At 37.5% G+C, this 20,634-nt stretch overlaps 1 protein-coding gene across 4 annotated transcripts in view; it reads left to right on the top strand.

The window, feature by feature from the left end:
• The first annotated feature begins 1,088 nt into the window (after positions 1-1,088).
• LOC122661999 (damage-control phosphatase At2g17340-like) overlaps positions 1,089-20,634 on the top strand; it is a 34,914-nt gene continuing 15,368 nt past the window's right edge. Inside the window, exons 1-12 of one of the 4 annotated variants that reach the window (XM_043857535.1) lie at positions 1,089-1,387; positions 5,362-5,427; positions 6,024-6,090; positions 6,211-6,279; positions 6,400-6,540; positions 7,235-7,363; positions 7,506-7,592; positions 8,440-8,514; positions 8,597-8,674; positions 8,811-8,888; positions 9,300-9,362; positions 9,633-9,781. In XM_043857535.1, coding sequence (XP_043713470.1) covers positions 1,098-1,387; positions 5,362-5,427; positions 6,024-6,090; positions 6,211-6,279; positions 6,400-6,540; positions 7,235-7,363; positions 7,506-7,592; positions 8,440-8,514; positions 8,597-8,674; positions 8,811-8,888; positions 9,300-9,362; positions 9,633-9,713 — 1,224 coding nt within the window. In that variant the 5' untranslated portion in view covers positions 1,089-1,097 and the 3' untranslated portion in view covers positions 9,714-9,781. Of the gene's footprint in view, positions 1,388-5,361; positions 5,428-6,023; positions 6,091-6,210; positions 6,280-6,399; positions 6,541-7,234; positions 7,364-7,505; positions 7,593-8,439; positions 8,515-8,596; positions 8,675-8,810; positions 8,889-9,299; positions 9,363-9,632; positions 9,782-15,140; positions 15,328-17,132; positions 17,203-19,102; positions 19,170-19,284; positions 19,354-19,472; positions 19,614-20,634 lie in introns of those variants that run through there. The other 3 variants (XM_043857532.1, XM_043857534.1, XM_043857531.1) reach the window with 3 other exon arrangements.

The following is a 20,634-nucleotide window of genomic DNA, read 5'->3' as shown; positions in this document are numbered from 1 at the left end:
GTGCTTTAAGCTGAATTATCATATATATTATAAGGGTTTAAGAACATTAACCGATTGCACTCTTCGCATGACTCCAACACCTTGAAAATGACCCCCTTACCTCCATGAAATGGCAAAAATCCCATCAAACAAGACAATTAGGCGGTTATATGTTTAGCCGGTAGGGAGAGAAGAAATACGATGAGATGTGTGAGAGAAGGGCAAACGAAGCCAAAACTATGAGAGCGAAAGGCACATCATGTTGAGGTTTTGGTGTCTTGACTTTTGATGATGGACTGCTGTGTGGAGCCTCCGTGAGTATTTCGGTAAATTTTCTGTATATGGTTTTTCGCTAAAAATCTATAGCGAGAGTTCTTTTCCAGTATTGAAAAATCTGAGAGAGGTGTGAGGAACAAGCAATTGTAACCCTATTCTCCATTGATAGTGAAACAGATCTCATCTCACCGTGGACGTAGGCAATCTTATCGAATCACGTAAATCTTGATGCACATTATGTAATTGTATTTACGATTTCCATTATTCTCTGCATCGTGTTAGGTTTAAGACGTTTCACACATCAATACTCAATAGTTCTAAAGTCTTGGCCGCCTCAAGTAATAAATCCCTCGTGGGTCCCAAAATCTCAAATTATTCTGGAAATGGCATCTCATTTGGGAACCAGAACCTCGTAGTGCGCCAGCGCATCCAATACCTATACGACAACTTGGAAATTGGAATGCGTATCAGGTTCACCCATCCATAAAATGCACCTGTTCACTTCCTCATTGAAGAGCATCCAGTCCACTAATCTGTATTCTCTCCTAAATTCTTGATAAAATCAACGGTATCTAAACCCCCATACGCAACCACCTCTCTTTCTCTCTCTCTCTTCTCTTCTGTGATTAATAATTTCGTAGTATTATTCCATCTCACAGTCATAGGAGACAGGTGGCAACACCTCCTTAACTGTAAAAGTCTTTCTTCCTAACTAAGATCGTTGCTCTCACTGGTTCAACTTCAATTCTACTACTTAAACTCCTCTCCCCCTCTCTCATTTCCTCGTATCAGTTTCTTCTTCTTCTTCTTCTTCATTTCTTGGAGTGGTCTTTCCTGTAATCATGGGAAGTTCTTCGGCATTGGTTCGATTTCCTTTGTCGATGACTTCTATCAGATCGAGTTACGGAGTTGAAACTAATAAGAAATCACTCAATAGAAGTGGTGGTGAGGGTTTGAAGATCTTGGAGAGAGCTCCGGCATTGGTTCGCTTTCCTTTGTTGATGACTCCGAACGGATCGAATTACAAAGCTTGTACCATTCCTTATAGATTCCCATCTGATAATCTTTGGAAGCTGACTCCAACTGAGGAGACTTGGATCGATGTTTTCTTAAAATCGGTTCCTTCTTTCAGGTTTGTGTTTTTTAAGGTGATTTCTGATTTTCTTTTTTCTAAGTACACCAGATTTGATATGGTTTTTATTTCAATTTTTTGATTGAGTTCATGAAATAGTTAACAAATAGATTTTTTATCAAGAAATTGAAAATTTTTTTGGTGGTGCTTATGATTGTGAAGAGGTGAAGGTGGCGGGATGATCAGGGTGGTGGGGGCATGATGGTGGTAAGAATATAAGATCATGATGAGGAGAAAAAGAAGGGTGGTGTTTTATTTTTAACATGAACGTACTACTTTGCCCATCAAATTAACCAGATGCTTATTAAAGAGCAAGTTTGAAATTAATTTTAATTTAAAAATTGAAACAGCTGGGTACGTCTGTAGTGGAGGGAGCCTCGTGCACTAGGTACAGATTTGGATCCTCTACTGTCGAGCTGCCCGATAGCACCTTGCTGTCCAAACACAGTACTGCGCACAATGTCCGCCTTACCCCTGCCCAAATCCACTGGGTACACCTGTTTTTCAAAATTGAATCAACTCCTCAGCTTTCTTACCAAAAAAATATCAACTCCTCAGCTATTTTAGAATTGTCATATTCTATTTCATTGAAATAAAATACAAAAAATCAAACCAAATAATTTTAGAAATAAAAATCACCTCATGAAATTGAATAAGGCCTTTTCTTTTGGTTTTTCTTGACCTTCTGCATTGATTGAGGTTTTGTGGAAGCTATATTTCTTGCTTTTGTAGCATTTCAATCTCTAATCCTCCCCCCTCCTACCTTATAGTTATTTCTATGGTGTGATTCAGTGAAACTTTTTTTTTGCTTCTTCCTATCTCTGTGATTCATGGAAGTTACAGTGGATTTTTAAGGAATCCCTTGTTTGACATCTTCAGTTGCTTCTGGGAATTTATCCTTCCCTGAGTTCTTGAGTTTTGAAACGTTACAAATCTTTTTAAGAAAAAAAAAACAAAGGATTTTAGATTTGAATTTTGAAGAACGGTTTCAAAATTTCGTTTAAATTTTTTTTTTCCCCCATTGGTATTGAAATCAAAATGGATTCACAGCCTAAGGAAAAATAAAAAAATCAAATTATTCCTTGAGGTATCGGTATCGGATTAGCTGGATGGTATTAGTATTGGTTGAGATTGATTCTAGATCTAGGTACCGGTATTGAGATTGGGTCAAGGGTAAAATCATTAAAAAAAAATTCAATTTTAACTGAAAAGTAAAAATAAAATTGACCGATCGGGACCGATACTTACCGATCTAGATTGATATCGGTAGCAACCTACCAAATTAGGAAAGTCTTGATAAAGTCAATTAAACTATTAAAAATATCCCGATATCTATGTCGTCAGAAAGTCAAACACCCCAAATTGTTAAAGTGCAATAATAACTGGACCACTGGAAAACTTAACATCAAACTGGTGAGATGTAGGATATCATTGCTTGTCATGCATCATGGAACTTATTCATGGATCTGGCTCCTCTCCGGACGGTGTCCACCACACATCATGCGGTTGGGGGGTTCCGACCATGCCAGCGCATGCATTCCAGTGCAATTGCATGTGGATCGAGGCCTCCCCAACCGTATGATGTGCACTGGACATCGTCCCACGTGGGAGAGGAGCTCAATCCCTTATTCATTAGGTAGGGTCAACAGTATGCTTTTGAGATGCCCATGCAACATTTTGCATGAAAGTTCCCTGCATGGGACGTGGGGGTCACATCCAAACACAATAGTTCCCAGCATGGGACACAAGGGCCACACCTAGATACAATTGGGGATGAGAGCGAAATGACTGCCCCACCCCCAATGAATGGGAAAATCCCACTCCCTAATGTACTATAGCATGTGCATCCACTAGCTGCTACGTACACAAGGCCCCTACACTCCCGTGCTGAGAACATTCCCCCCACAACTAAGAGTTATATTATAATTACAAAGAAAAATTAAGGGTTGTCAATTATTTTAGACTTACTTGAGTGTTTGTATTCTTAAAAATTGATATTTGATTATTTTTATGTCTACAACTTTATTTGTATATTTGTTTATATTATACATATTTGACTATTTAAAACTTTGGGTGTTACCAGACCGTACTATTATTAAATGGGATCCGATCTTAGTTTTGGGACCGTTTAGTAAATGAGATGATTTTGGGATTGACCCTTTGGATTGGAACTGGTATGAAATCATCCAGTTTGACACCCTTACACAGGCACACAGCCCAATCTCTGTTTTTATGTTTTTTTCACTCGTCCTTTAAGTGGGTTTGTTCCTTCGAACATCTTCCTTAGAGAGAGAGAGAGAGAGAGAGAGATGGTGAGCAAAAAGGATGTATCTAAGCCTTTGGACCGATCCCAATATTGATCTAATCTAGCTGTATGGACAAGGGTAAAATTATAATATAAAAAAATTAGTTTTTTTTTATAAGAAAATAGGGATAAAAGTGTCATATTTGCCCAAATTTGAGCTATCCCGATCTGTATCAGCTGATCCGATCCCAATCAAATCTGATCCAACCGATACTAAGATCACGAACCATGACGAGGAAGGTCCTTGGAACTTGACCACACATTCGATGTGAGTCTGGCTCAGGGACAGTCCACTTCCCATATGAAATCCAATGCCCCTTTTGGATTCCATATGGTTGGTGTTCAAGTCCCATGGACCGTCCTCGTACAAGGACCTCAACCACACTCGGGGGCAAATAATGCCAAAACTGAGACATAAGGAGAAATAAGTTGGAGGACATGTACCAAAATTCCAAATTGGCACAACTCCAACGTGGCCATAGGCACCATTTGCCAGGTAGGCCAGGTTTACTAATGACCACTCTAAAAGAGAAGCATTGGTCCACCTCATTGGAGTTAGTCCACGTCGACCCTCTTCTTCATCAATATCTCCTCTCCTTCCTTCGTCCCCAGTCCCCTCTCCCATCCACAGCCACAGGTAGCCATGGCCCCTAACTACCAAAGTCTTCTGCTACTGATCACCACTCACTGTTCACCACAATTCGTTACAGATTCCCATCTGATAATCCTCGGAAGCCCACGCCAATCGAGCTGGATTGGATCAATCTTTACTTAAATACGGTTCCGTCTTTCAGGTTTGCGTTTTCAGATAATTTCTGAGCACTTCTTTCTTCTAGGTTTTCTCTTCCTTCTGCTTTTATTGAGGTTTTGTGGAAGTTACATTTCTTGCTTTTGTAGCATTTCATCCTCTATTGGTAACTGAAATCAAAATCGATTCACTCTTGGGTTTCATTGAATATAACCTTGCTTTTGAATTTCCTCCAACTGAATAAGGTGGTCAATAGTGTGGATTTTCTTCCAAGATGTCCAAATGAAAGCTCAAATGGGAACTTTTTGTCAATTAGATGAAACAAGTAAAAAAAAAAAAAAAATACTGAATTTATAATAGATTTCACAATTATTTAGATGATGTCTTGAAACTGCAAACCTTGCAATGACTGAGACTCTCATATCAAAATGATGTTAGACAACCAAGGTTTACGATGGATATAAGATTTATCAAGGGACAACGGTAGATTTCTACTTTTATTCCCTTACTCTAACCCCTGATGACCAGGCTTTAGCACAGCACAATTAGATTTCTACTGTAATAAGATTGTAGGCTTTTGGACATTCTTTTTGCTCACCATCTATGCAATAATGTGATGGCCCTGCTGAAGTAATCTAATATCTACCTGACATTAATGCATATGTCCTCAGACCAGTTGCATAAATCTGGAACAGTCATTTGGACAAATATCTGAAGTGCTGGATCATAATTTTGCTTGCATTTTTACAGTTTTCAAAAATTAAGATTTTGGGGAAGTTGAAATGCATTTTGATTCATTTGGATCTATATACTAATTAATTTAGATATTATACTGCATGTGGAAGCATGAAAGCACTCACAATAAAGAATATTAATTTTGCCTGGGATGTGATGGAACTCATTGGGTTTGTCTTGATACAGGAAACGAGCAGAAAGTGACAGTACAGTCCCTGACACTCATGTTAGAGCTGAAATATTCGCTCAAAGGTACTACCATCTTTCCCTCCATTTTTTTTTTTTTTTATCATTTTTCTCTACCATGATAGAGGTGTTGGAGCTCTGCTTCTTGAAAATGATCCTGTTCAAACTGTGACATACCCATTTCTTTGTTTCCTTTTTTTTCTTTCTCCTTGTCATCTTTTTTTGATAAATCAACAATTTTCTTTGTATATAATGCTAAAGTTATGTGTGACAATCTTATCAAGGTGTTTCACAATCAGAATTAACCAAAATTTAAGGTCCTTTCTACTTGATCATGATTGTATCTCTAAGTCTTACAGAAAACCTATGACTGTGGTGGCTTATGGATGATGTAACAAACTAGAAGCAAAATTTCTTTGAAATTGGTTGTTTTCCAAATGACCTGGTCTAAGTTGACTGTGTGATTGTGCAATGCTTTTTGGTACTTTTATCACTGAATGAAATTTTAACTTTTCATACGAAAGTACCTATTTTACTGCTCTCTCTCTCTCTCTCTCTCACACACACACACACACACACACACACACACAATCACACATTTCTTGAGCTGTTTGGGTATTAACTTCTCTAATTCTATTTGGGATATTTGAATATGTTTGAAGGTACACAGAGATACTTGAGGACTTAAAGAAAAATCCCAAAAGTCATGGTGGACCCCTTGATAGCATTGTAAGCCAAGTCCCAGAATATGTCACTGGAATTTACCATGTTGGGAGATTTTTTTTTTTTGAAGTAAGACTATTTTATGACAAAGAGACTGAATTTTATTTTCTTTGTGGATAATTGAAGCATCTTTGTAGGCTTCGTGAGCAAGTGCTCAGAGAATTAGGATACAGAGATATATTCAAGAAAGTCAAGGTAATTGTCAATTTTATAACTCGATAGAGCTCTGGGCAGCAAGCTGCTTCAATTTCCATTTCCTCTTGAGTGTGTATTTCTCGTTTATGTTTATATGAATTGAAATTTCACTTGTACCAGGATGAAGAAAACAGTAAAGCTATCTCACTATTTGGGGATGTAGTTCGGCTTAATGATGCGATTGAAGATGAAGGACAACGTATAGAGAACTTGGTTAGAGGCATTTTAGCAGGGAACATATTTGATCTAGGTTCTGCACAGGTATGTCTAGTACTTAGCGGCATGGATATTATAAATTTAGCATTATCATTATCATAGTGAATTTTTTCCTAGCAGTATCGTAAGGGATTTTAAAGTGGTCTGTCGTTAAAGTCTACCGACAAATGAAACTCAAGTTCTTTGGCATTGACTACTCATATTTTCAAGAAAATTTCAATTTCTTGAACAATACAATTACCTCAACAGAATTTTAATTGCTAATGGGGTTATATAATTAGTTCAGATAGATGAAGTGCCAGCAAGTTTCAGAAATTTTTTTTAGTGGTCTTTCAAGAAATGGTGCTTTCCAACATGGGAATATGGTGTCACATCTTTGGGCACTGAAATATGTGAAAATTTCCAAAATGGTTTCTATAGGACAGTCGTACAACCGGCTATGATGTATGGAGCGGAATGTTGGCCAGTTTAGAAGTGTCATATAGATAAAATAAGGCAGCGTTTGGTATGCATTCTTGGAATTCATTCTAAGAATTGTTTTGGGTTCAATTGTTGAACATGAATGCATATGAAAATGCTTAATAGTCTGGAACATAATTTTGCTCAATCTTTCTAGTAATTCTATCTTTTCCTATATCAGCTTCTTCATAATTGTGAAACTTAGTGTTTGCATCACATTGGGAATTGGGATTCCAATGGTTCTTGCATTTTAACATGCATGTGCTTGCATTTCTTGTAGCTTGCAGAGCTTTTCGCTAAAGATGGAATGTCCTTTATGACTACTTGTCAAAATCTTGTGCCTCGACCTTGGGTTATTGATGATTTAGACACATTTAAGCTCAGATGGAGTAAGAAGTCCTGGAAAAAGGTTACTCCTATCTTCCTTGCTATTTTCCTCGGCTAGTAACCTTTTACTTCTCTGTGTGGTTTGTATTTTAGTGATGTGGACAGGAAGAAGAAAGTATTGCTGCTTTGTAGGCCACTAATCAGCTTGTTTGGTTTTATGACAGGTTGTAATATTTACTGATAATTCTGGTGCAGATGTCATCTTGGGAATCCTGCCATTTGCCAGAGAGTTACTTCGACGTGGTACACAGGTGCGCTTTCAGTGCCTAAAATATAATTTTTTTAAAAAATTCTTTTTTGAATTTCAACATGAAAGCAGTTTAGTTCAATCTAGAGAGATGGTATCTATGTAAGTTGGTTCAGTAACATTCATGCTTCTCATCCATCATAATGTTGAAGTTGTTCTTTGCTCAAGGACACTCCAAAATTGGTGTCCAATACTTTGGAGTTTGGACACAAGTTTGCTTTCACAGTCAACTTGATTCTTGTTGAGGATCAAGTTGAAAAATCTTGAAAATGAAACTAGTAAACTAAGCTAATTGACCAACTAAATGAGTCTATATCAATGATTGAGTGAATTTATGCGGACTCAAATCTAGATACTTGAATTCACTAACCAACCTAAGAATCACTGACTGCAATTGAACGCCAACCAGATCAAAGTATGAACCTGGCAACATCTATCTACAAAAACAAAAAAAAGAAAAAAAAAAAAAAAAAAAAAAAAAAAAAGAAGAAGAAGAAGATGGGGGGTGTGTGAACCTGGCAACTATATTTATATAGGGAGAAAGTTCTCTGTCGAGTGTGGCCTATGCCAGCACTCCCATGAGTCTATCTCTCTCCTCTCCATATGAAAAGACACCTCTGCCCCCTTGTTTTGAGGAGGAGAGAGATAGACACAAGGGAGTATTGGCGTAGGCCACACTGCCGGATAGAGAACTAGTTCCCATATATATATATATATATATATATAGTAAAGAAAACAATGGATGGTGGGTGATGGGTTACATCTTTCTTTATATTGAGGTTTGATATTATGTCATGACAATGTATTTTGATCAATTAGCATAAATTGACAGAAGAATTGTTTTGGGCTAGGTTGTTTTGGCTGCTAATGCCTTGCCTTCAGTCAATGATATAACCTACCCGGAACTCAAAGAGATTATTACAAAGGTATTGGGACGATTCTCTTATCTTTATTTATGTGATATGCCTACATTTAACTTACGCTGACATTTCAAGTGCAACATATTAGTTGAAGGATGAGAATGGACAGCTCATGGGTGTTGACACTTCAAATCTTTTAATTGCCAGTTCTGGTAATGATTTACCGGTAAGGAATGGAGAATCAATTTTAATTAAATGATAAGTCTTGATTTCATCCGTACATGTGTTGTCAATACTGTAATTAGTTGACTATAATCCCTATGGTAACTGTTCTCTCTTGCTTTCCATCTCATCATCTTCAGGTTATTGATCTCAATATGGTTTCACAAGAGCTTGTTTACTTGGCAAGAGACGCGGACCTGGTTGTCCTGGAAGGGATGGTAAGTGATCCAGCTGAATCGAGTGAAAATAAAATTCATATCAGCTTCTGGGTTGTCTAGGAATCTGTCCTTTGAATGCAGGTTCAATATTAGAATCTGCCGAGGGCCAAAAATGCTGTTGGATGATTCCAATTGGTCAGACACATGTTAATGATTCATAAATTTAAAGCAATGGGTGTGCATACTGTGGTCCTTGTGAAGTATAAATGCAATGAAAATGATCAATAAGTTGAAAAAAAAAAAAAAAAGAGTTAAGGCTGTGATCCTTAAATCATGGACCAGTGCCAATTCATTTACATATCCTATGTTTTGGCTTTTGCACATGGCTGGAATGAGTTGAACTTCGAATCATTGTTATAATCAGTTTATTTCCTAATTGTTATGTAATGCAATTCTTACTTCTATATGCAGGGACGTGGGATAGAAACAAACCTTCATGCTAAATTTAAATGTGACTCTCTCAAGATTGGAATGGTACTTTGTTTTTTAAAATCTTAAGTCATTATTTGCTTTGTCTGCTCCCTTGTGTAACTTCTAGAAAATGGTTACTTACTGGCACAAACATGGCATCCTTTTTTATTAAGACGAAAAATAAGATGACCTTGATATTATTTGTTTTCTCATTGTTATATGGATTTCATCTTTTTTTTTCTTTTTATTATCTGTTTCTTGACTTCCCCCCCCCCCCTTCCCCTTTCCTTTCCTTCTTTTCGATGAATCTTTTATCTTTATTTTCTTTTGCAGGTGAAGCACCTAGAGGTTGCTCAGTTCTTAGGTGGAAGGCTCTATGATTGTGTCTTCAAGTACACTGAAGTTTCAAGTTGATTGTTAACATTACTTTTGTTCCAATTTGTTAAAGATATGGGTGTTTGATGTATACAATAACAGGGGGAGTGTCCTAATAGGGGTGTTAAAGTGTTTCTTATTTTATTTTAGATAACTCTCACAGTTTTGGGGGGGGGGGTGTCCCCACAGTGAGTTAGTGGTTCCTATTGTAATTATGACTTCCCCTTTGGTCTATGTTCTGGCCTTATAAATAAACACAGATTTCATACTGAATCTATTGCTAGGTAGATTCTTCTCCCTTTCTATTGTCTTCCTCTTTTCTCTTCTCCTCTCTTTGCTTTTCCCCTTTGCCGTGGTGCTCGGTTGTTGACTCTCTGTACTGTTACATGGTATCAAAGCAATAATCAACCATCAAGAGCCCTTTTCGATTTCTGGTTTCCGAGTCTACACTCGAATTTGATTTTAAGGTTCTGCAGCAACCTATGTGGATGAATAACAACTAGGGTTCCCTTCTTTTTTTTTTCAGTTGATTGCATCCATGAAAGTTAACAATCATTGAAGGCAGTTTCTTTCCTCCTCAATCTGGTGGTACTCTGTTTTTATGGTGCTTTTCAGCACTTCTGAATCTGCAATTACTTTGTTCTTAACCTGCTGATCAAGCTCAATTCTGGGGACTTGATCCTTATCCTTGGAGTGTTCTTCAATCTCTTTTTGAGGACAGTAGACCAACAATTGCTAGACAATTGGAAATCCCCAATTCAAACTGGTGGTACGCCAAAAGCTCCAAAGCTGATGGAACATGTTAAATCAAGCCCTTGAACCTATCCCATACTAGGCTGACCTAATCTAATGCTCATACACTAGATAGAAACCATTAGGCACATAATGGTAAGCTTCTCTCTCTCTTATTATATATAAGAGACATACCAAAACACTTGATAAAACTGATGAATTCAAAGACACAATCAACAATTCTTATATTCGAAACGCTTTCAACTCTTGAAGATAAAACAAAAGCTCTCTCCCACACGCATAGACATTCAAAAGCACAACCAACAGCAAACAAATACACTGCAATACAGACATAGTCAAATACACAAACAAAAGCAAACAAAAGCACTGCAATAACCAATGTTTTATCTCCTTAGTGTTAGGAATTAACAATGCAGCGGAACAATTATTTGCAAAAGAAAAACGTCGAAGAAGATCACATGTGCACAAAACACAAATTTACATGTTTCACCACTTCACCCAAGGTGGACTACGTCCACGGCCAAGCGATAAACTGAACTCCACTATTGATAATGATACAAGCCCTAACCCCCTATATATAGGGTCTCGTGCAGTACAATATAGAGAAACCCTAAGCCCCAAAAGTACAAAAATACCCCCATTATAAACTGGACTCCCAAAAAATTCAGGTCAGGGGCTCCCGCCCCTGAACCCCTGCTCATGCATCCACTCAGCGGTGTGCAGGACTGCCTATTGGGGAAGAATCACCAGTAGTTCTTGGATTAAGTTCAGATCAGGCTTCACCAATAACTCTTATTTGCTACTAATAATTTTGCCACGGCTTTGATCAATCCTCTAACATAGAGGAAGGTTCAAATTCTCAAAAACACAGAAATCTTTGACCATCCGAGACCCAATCTCTTCGGCCTTCTCTTCTTTATTTGTGATGGCAATAGCTAGAAGCCATGCCCCAAGACATTGTCAAACTAAACTTCTTATAATCCCTACTCAATTACCAAATGGAGAGGATATATTCTCCGAGTTGAATCGTTGTCGTCTACGGTTTCCTGACTGGTGTGGTTCCTAGTGCCTCTCACAAGAGGGGGGTGGGACCCACCCGTGGCACCTGACCAAACACTCTGCCCGGGTGGGGTCCACACTCCTCTTGTGAGAGGCAATAGGGAATCGCACCGATCAAGGAACCGTATACAATAAAAATTCCTCCGAGTTGACCCTTTTCCAATATCTATTGGAACTCCCTTCTCGAGCAAGGGAAGGGAAAAGACTTGACCAGACTCTCGGTCCCTTCTTATGCATAAGATTCATTGATGTTATACTGATGGAATTCCATAATTCAGGGTACTTGTTGGCACTACTACAAACACCATCGATGGTGATTAAGAGCTCTGTTGAGATTTACATCTAATATTTTCTTGTGCGGAAAGTGGTATGACTCTATTTGAATATCAAGGACTATAGACGGAGGAAAGATCAATTTTAATTTGTGATGGTAGTTTGGACCCATACACAGATGTAGGATGAGCCTCCTTATTATTTTATAATCCTTGTTTCTTTGTGGCTTCTATGGATCATGATATTGCAGGATGTGCACATGAGTTGAAAGCGAGAGGTCTTTACCAAGACATACAAAGTGCCAAAGAGCAAGGCTGGGAAGAAGTAGAGGTCTAGTATGATTGGAGAGAAAAGATCCTCTCCAATGACATTTCACCACTAAAGTCGATCTCACACCATCCATGGGGTGATGGGGATCTCACACCATCTATTGTGAGATTGACTTTGGTGGTTACATATCATTGAAGAGAATTTGGACTCTTGATTGTGAGGTTTTAATATTGGCATTGGATCAAGACTTATAAAACAGTAGTTTTTGTTAAGAATGATAGGAAAATAGTGTTGGTAGCTGATAAATTAGTCACGCGAGCAAGGGTAGAAAAAGGAAGTCTGACTGTTACTAATGTTGTACGTACGTTTTTGTTTAGTTAATGGTATTTTCTTTTAATTAAGGGAGAAAGAACACTAACCGGTCGCAGCGCGGCGTGTACCTGAGTTCAAACATAACCATGCATGTACCTGATCATTTCGCATGTGGTTTTGTCTGGGCGTAGGTAAACGCTATGTTGCGCGCCGAGTGGCGTTCCTTTTCCCTTAAAAAAAAGAAAATTTTTTCTTAGATCCACTAGATAAGAACGAAAATTACAAGATAAATAGGTTTCAAATTTGTTTTACATCCACTGCTTTCTATTTTAAAAAGATTTTATTCATTCCCAAAGTTGGTTAGTATTCATGCTGCCAAGAATAAAATCGAAGAAAACTCGGTAAAAAACACAAGAGTGAGAGAAACTATAAAAAAAAAAACTTAGATCCACTAGATAAGAAATAAAATTATGATAAGTAGGTTTCAAATTTGATTTCCATCCACTAATTTCTATTTTAATCCGATGAAAGTGCAGCTTAATTGTAGGAGTAGACATCAAAACAGTTATTATCCCCTAAAAAAATATAAAAAATAAAACTATAGCATCGAATCCAATGGAAAATAATCTTAATCGTTGAAATTGAAAAAAATAGAAACATGTTAAAAATAAAATAAAACTAAAAAAAAAGAGGGTGGTTTACCCACCATCCCCTCCTAGGGTTTAGTATATTCCAAAATACTCTTCCGATACCTATTCCCATCCTCTCCCAGCCGCGGTGAATGGGATCACCTGTGGGTGGAAGGAAACTGGGTCCATAAAAAAACAGTGAGACAAAGTAAATATGCCTAAAATAGAAAGTATTGCACGTAAAACAGATTTGAAACCTAACTGTCTTGTTATTAAAAAATATTTGGGGATTTTACAAATGGTTTCTTGAAAATGCCCATTTGCCCAAATGTCTCCTTACAAATTTTCTAATTGTAAACTCTTCCTTACTTTTAAAACAGTATAGCATTTTGGTCTAATCCGTTAGTCTGCGATGTTATGTTCAAACGTTTGGATTTTTTTGATCATTTTGCCCTTAATAGGGTAGAATGACCAATTTGCCCTCACTAACACTCAACCTGCAACTCATCTTCCAAACCCTAGCTATTTCCACCGTAATCCATGGCCACCAAACCCAACAACCCCACTTTGCATGATTGTATCGTTCTCAACTCATCGATTCAATTCGATTAATTTTTACAGAGTCTTTGATCTTTGAAGTCTTAAAGGAGCTTTGGTTCTAAGCAATCTCATCGAAATTGGGTCATCTTTATCATCGACATAAATCATCTTCTTCGTTTTTGATACCTTTACGAAACGGATAAACTGAAAAATCTGCTGAAACCCAAACCAGGGTTTAGAGAGCAGAACTCAGGGCCAGGGTTTCATCTGTTTAAGATGGACTCCTCAGAGAAGGATATTGGCACACCCTTCGCTGGGAGTTTTCATGGGTCACTATGGGTGGAGTTCGGTAATTGAAGCTCTTGCAATAGTTTGTCCTCTTGTGTTACTACCTCTATCAATCGATCAACCTTTGATTGGAAGGTTATTGCTGAGCAAGAATATTGGGGTAGAGATTCCAAGAGATGGGTCTTTTACAAGAGATTCGGTGGCCAAGTCACTGAGGCTAGTAGTAGTGGACACACAGGCGATTTCGATCAGTACCTCAGAATTAATCATGGGGGCTGAATGAAAGTCCTTTGGTGTAAGTTATGTTTTTTGTTATATCAGTATTTGCTCTATATTCTTACTGTAGAAGCAGAGATGTCGTCTAGAACTACAAAGATGCCAGAAGTGACCCCTCTCAGTAAAGGGAGTCTTCTATCAGTTGGTTCTGCAGGGAAAAATTCACGTTGAAGCAAGCAATAGCCGCTGGTTTTCAAAGGTAAAACCATGAGTTTCATTCCCTCATGCGTCCGAAATGGAGATTCTTAAATTTTGCTAGCTGCACCAAATCTCACTTAGAATTTCATTATAGATCTCATCTCTTTGAGAGATTTCCGTTCTTTCTTTCTTGGATTTTTAGTCACAAAAAAATCCAATTTGGGCATCGATAAGCCTGGCAGACGATGGGTGAGAGCAATTTCTAAGTCGATTTTGAAGCGATGGATAATCTCCATATCTAAGCAAAATTAGGGATAGAGGCAGAGAGATTCAAAATCCATCAGAAGCAAGAACATGAACATTAAAAGAAACAAAAAGGAACCGACAAACTGAAGTGGATTTAAACCAGGAGAGAAGATGGTTGGGTATGAGAAGATTAGGTTGCAGATCGCGATGGCTAGAGATGGGGTTATGGTATGGGTGGTTCAATAGGGTTTCAGATAGGGTCATTTATGGTATTGGGGGAGCAAAGGCGGTCTAATGGTGATTCTCAGTTGATTGCAGGGATTTGCAGTGGGCTGGGGTTGTTGGGTTTGGTGGCCATGGATTACGGTGGAGATAGCTAGGGTTTGGGAGATGAGTTGCAGGTTGAGTGTTAGTGAGGGCATATTGGTCATTCTATCCTATGAAGGGTAAAATGGTAAAATAATTTTAGACGTTTGAACATAACGTCCCAGACTAACGGATTGGACCAAAGTGCTATACTGTTTTAAAAGTAAGGGAAAATTTACAATTAGAAAAATTGTAAGGGGGCATTTGGACAAATGAGTATTTTCAGAGGGCATTTGTAAAAAATCCAAAATATTTATATTCTCGTGTGGGTCATCACTTTCCTCGTACATGCTTTTTCTTGGTTTCTTGCCTGAAGAATTGGAGAGAGACGTCATGGAGAGTTCTTCGGAATTGGTTCCCTTTCATCTGCTTATCACTCCTATCGAATCGAATTACAAAGCTTGCACAATTCCTTACAGGTCCCCATCTGATGATCCTCTGAAGCCGACGCCAACAGATCTGGCTTGGATCGATGTTTTCTTAAACTCAATTCCGTCTTTCAGGTTTTCTCTTTAGATCATTTCTGAGCTTCTTTCTTTAAAGGCCATTTCTTTTTGTTTTCCAATGCTTTATTGTTCAATATAGTTACTTTCTAAGGTGTGATTTAGCGAAACGTTCTGTTTTTTTCCCCTTCCTCCTGTGTCTGTGATTCATGAAAGCTAAATAGATTTTAAGGAAGCCATTGTTTGGTATCTTCATCTGTTTCTGGGAATTTATCCTTCCCTGAGTTCTGAGTTTTGAAACGTTATTTGTATTGTATTTAATGTAAGACTCAGCAGAGAAAGCTTTGAACTTGAAAGGAAAACAAGTGGGGTATCGTATCAAGATAGTGAAACGGTGACAAGAATAGCTTGGAAGTGAAAGGAAAAGAGAGAAAAGTAGGCTCTCCAAGCCCAAATGAATAGACAAGATTTGAGATTTGAACTTTTGAAGAATGGTTTCAAATTTTCGTCCAAAATATTCAATTTTCCATTGGCACTGAAATGAAAATCGATACACTGATGTTGTGGAGATCGGCTGAAGCCATATAAGAATGACAGTGATTTTAGTTTTAATAACTGAAATGTCTAAATCTTTACTCTGATCAAAATAAGGAATCAAATTATTCTGTGGTTAAACTCCTTTAGCATGATCAGCTAACAGAAATAGGAACCTACCATGTTAGGAATCACAGTCTACACAAAGACAATTGTAATCTTAAAAACATTCTGATCTCTATGTTGTCTAAAACAACCCAAGTCGTTAGAGTTTTCTCCTTCAGTCATTAAATGTATCCCTTGCTTCTGAATTTCGCGCAACTGATCGGGTGATCAACAGTGTGGATTTGCTTCCAAGATGTCCAAATGGAAGCTCAAATGGGAGCTTTTTGTTCATTAGCTGAAACAAGTAAAAAAATTACTGAGGTAATTGATTTCACAATTATTTAGATGTCTTGAAACTGCAGCCTTTGCAATGACTGAGGCTCTCCCAAACTGATGTTAGACAACCAGGGTTTACTATGGATATAAGATCTATCATGGGACAGTGGCAGATTTCTACTTCTATGCCCCTATTCTAACCCCTGATGACCAGGCTTTAATACAACACATTTAGATTTCTCCTGTTATAAAATTGTAGGCTTTTGGACATTCTTTTTGCTCACCATCTGTGTATAATGTGATGGCCCGGCTGAGGTAATCAAATATCCATGTGGATTAATGACTGAAAAGTAATTAATAGAACAGAGGTTCTACCGAATATTTGATTTAAAATATAAAAGTTGCATGTTTACTTCTCCTTCATTCCCACCTCTTATTTAATTGTGAATGGAAGACATTAATGAATAGGTCGTCATCTGTGAAGCGTAGTTGCGTTATTTCTTAATATCCAGGTGGACTTGATCTCCTGGCAGATAGTTGCATCCTTAGTAAACTTTTGTGAACGGATGAACACCCGTTGCATAAATTGGGAACAGTCATTTGGACCAATATCTGAAGTAATGGACCATAAGTTAAGTACTGGATCATAATTTTGCTTGTATTTTTAGTTTTTTACAATTTTCTTAAATTAACATTTTGGGGAAGTTGAAATGCATTTTGATTCATTTGGACCTATATGCTAATTAAATTAGACATTCTACTGCATGTGGGAGCATGAAAGCACTCACAGTAAAGCATATTAATTTTGCCTGGGATGTAGATGGAACATAGTGCCATGTCAGAGATGAGGAACTATAAATTCATTGCAAGTGGGGGGTTTTCACTATTAGACTATGTATTTGATACTTGGAAAGTGAGATACCACAGTCATTGGGTTTGTCTTGATACAGGAAACAGGCAGAAAGTGACACTACAGTCCCTGACGCTCATATTAAAGCTGAAAAATTCGCTCAAAGGTATTTATGTCTTTCCTTCCGTATTTTTATCATTTTTCTCTGCCATGATGAGTTGCTGGAGCTCTGCTTCTTGAAAATGATCCTGTTTGAACTATGACATTATGAAACCCATTTCTTTGTTGTCTTTTGTCCTTCTCCCTGTTATCTTTTCTAATAAATCAACCATTTCCTTTGTATATCATGCTAAAGTTATGTGTGACAATCTTATCAAGGCGTTTCAGAGTCAGAATTGACCAATCAAATCTAAGGTCCTTTCCACTTGATTGTGATTGCATCTCTAGGTCTTACAGATAACCTATGACTGAGGTGGCTTATGGCTGATGTGACAAAACTGGTAGTAAAATTTCTTTGGAATGAGTTGTGTTCCAAATAACCTGATCTATCTTGACTCTGTGATTGTGCAATGTTTTTTGGTACTTTTCAATGAATGAATATTTTATTTTTCATAGGAAAGTGCCTATTTTTACTGAGCATTGTCTGTTTATATGCTCTTCCATCCTCAACTGGCCCCCTTGCAATGCCCAGCCACACTCACACAGATACAATTTATTCACTATGTTTGTGTGTTTATAAAAATTAAAGTCCTTCAAGAAGTTCCTCATTCTACAAGTAACCATAGATGATATATATAATGTTATTTTATTCCATCACTCAAATTCTTCCCTGATAGTTATGATATTATTTTATTTCATCACAAGTAAACACCTTGAGTTGCATCTTAGATTTTGCAAATGTGGTGTCATGTAACAACAGCAGGTGAAATGGAATGATAGTTTTAATAATTAATAGTGGGGAAGAAGCTTTCCCTAGTGCGACTCTATGAACCGAGCGGTAATGCCTTTTCCACTTTATGGTTTATCTGTGCTAGTTTTCTTTTCTATTACTTTCATCCGATTGAATGCTTTTGTGAATTGTTAGCTCACATCTGCTCGATAACTTATTCTATTAATATTTCATATCATGTGCATATAAATATGCTTATCGTGTTTCAGAATGATGCTTTCCCGGCTCACTTTTCTCTTTTTCATTTGGCTAGTGTGGCTATTTTTATGAACCCCATTTGTTGTTTTTGTGGGTCTGCTATTTCAACAGATTATTATTATTTTTGTGGAGGGGGGGGGGGGAGGGGGTGTTTCAGATCTTCTTTCCTTTAATTCACATCTCACAAACGTGTGCACTATATAGTCTCAGTATCTATGGATCATGAGATTACCTACTGCTGTTTTGCTTATTTACTGGCCAATATAGTAGTCCTTCAACCTTTCATTCCCATTTCCATTCCTAATATTCTCTTTGCATCAAGGGATCAAAGTCAAAACTGGATATGAGGACTCTCAATGCAGAAGATGTATATTCATTTGATTGCACTATTAATTGTTAAAACTATCATTCCATTTCACCTGCTGTTGTTACATGGCACACAGGATGAGTACATGGCATATACACATAACACATACAGTGCCCCACTGCTCATTTTCCACCAATAATACCACCATCGTATCATTATCATCACCATTCGTCATCCTCATCCTCAACATCATTAGTTGTGTGTGACAATCATATCAAGGTGTTTCAGAATCAGAATTAACGAATCAAATTTAAGGTCCTTTCTACTTGATCATGATTGTATCTCTAAGTCTTACAGAAAACCAACTAGAAGCCAAATTTCTTTGAAATTAGTTGTTTTCCAAATTACCTGGCTAACTTGACTCTGTGATTGTGCAAATGCTTTTTGGTACTTGTATCACTGAATGAAATTTTATTTTCCATACAGAAGTACCTATTTTACTGGTATACTCTCTCTCGCTCTCACTCACACACACACACACATAATCACACATTTCTTGAGCTGTTTGAGTATTAACTTCTCTAATTCTATTTGGGATATTTGAATATGTTTGAAGGTTCACAGAGATACTTGAGGACTTAAAGAAAGATCCCAAAAGTCATGGTGGACCCCCTGATAGCATTGTAAGCCAAGTCCCAGACTATGTCGCTGGAATTTACCATGTTGGGAGCTTCTTTTTTTAAATTCCATTTTATGACAAAGAGACTGACTGTTATTTTCTTTGTTGGATAATTGAAGCTTCTTTGTAGGCTTCGTGAGCAAGTGCTCAGAGAAATAGGATTCAGAGATATATTCAAGAAAGTCAAGGTAATTGTCAATTTTATAACTTGATAGAGCTCTGGGCAGTGAGCTGCTTCATTTTTCATTCCTCTTGATTGTGTATTTCTCATTTATATTTATATGAATTGAAATTTCACTTGTACCAGGATGAAGAAAACAGTAAAGCCATCTCGTTATTTGGGGGTGTAGTTCGGCTTAATGATGCCATTGAAGATGAAGGAAAACGTATAGAGAACTTGGTTAGAGGCATTTTAGCAGGGAACATATTTGATCTAGGTTCTGCAGAGGTATGTCTAGTACTTAGCGGCATGGATATTATAAATTTGACATTATCATAGTGAATTATTTTCTAACAGTATCATAAGGGATTTTAAAGTGGTCTGTAATTAGAGTCTACCAACACATGAAACTCAAGTTCTTTGGCATTGACTACTCATATTTTCAAGAAGATTTCAATTTCTGGAACAATACAATTACCTCAACAGAACTGTAATTGCTAATGGGGTTATATAATTAGTTTAGATAGATGAAGTGCCAGCAAGTTTCAGAAATTCTTTTTAATATTATGAAAGGAAAGAAATAATGGTCTTTGAAGAAATGGTGCTTTCCAACATGGGAATACAGTGTCACAACTTTGGGCACTGAAATATATGAAAATTTCCAAAATAGTTTCTATAGTACAGTCATACGACTGCTTATGATGTACGAAGCAGAATATTGGGCAGTTCAGAAGTGTCATATAGATAAAATAAGGCAGCGTTGGTATGCATTCTAAGTCGATTTCGCATTCTCGGAAGATAAAAATAGTTGTTTTTATCACCCAAGAGTGCGAAATCGACCTAGAATGCATTCCAAAAATGCATACCAAACACAACCTAAGTGTAGCAGAGATGAGAATGTTGAGATGGATGTGTGGCAAAACTAGGAAGGATAAAGGAATGACCATATTAGAGCTGATTTGAGAGTTGCCCCGATACATGATAAGCTCCGTGAAAGTCATTTGAGGTGGCGGCCATGTTCAAAGGAGGCCTTGGGACGCACCAGTTCGGAGGAGTGATCTGATTCAGATCGAAGGATCTAAAAGAGCTAGGGGCAAGCCTAAAATGACCCTAGGCAAAGTAGTTGGGAAAGACATGCATAGTCTAGGTCAAGTATGACCTCAAATAGAGCTGATTGGTGGGCAAGGATCCATGTAGCTGACCCCATTTAGGTGGGATAATGCTGAGTTTTTGTTTAGGTTTTTTTTTTTTTTTTTTTTTTTGGTAAAAGTTTTTGTTTAGGTTGTTGTGTTCCATTCTTTGTACTTCT

The sequence above is a fragment of the Telopea speciosissima genome, chromosome 5 (assembly GCF_018873765.1).
Source record: "Telopea speciosissima isolate NSW1024214 ecotype Mountain lineage chromosome 5, Tspe_v1, whole genome shotgun sequence".
Lineage (NCBI taxonomy): Eukaryota > Viridiplantae > Streptophyta > Magnoliopsida > Proteales > Proteaceae > Telopea > Telopea speciosissima.
The sequence above is the reverse complement of the archived record's forward strand: the minus strand, read 5'-3'. Positions and strand labels throughout refer to the sequence as shown.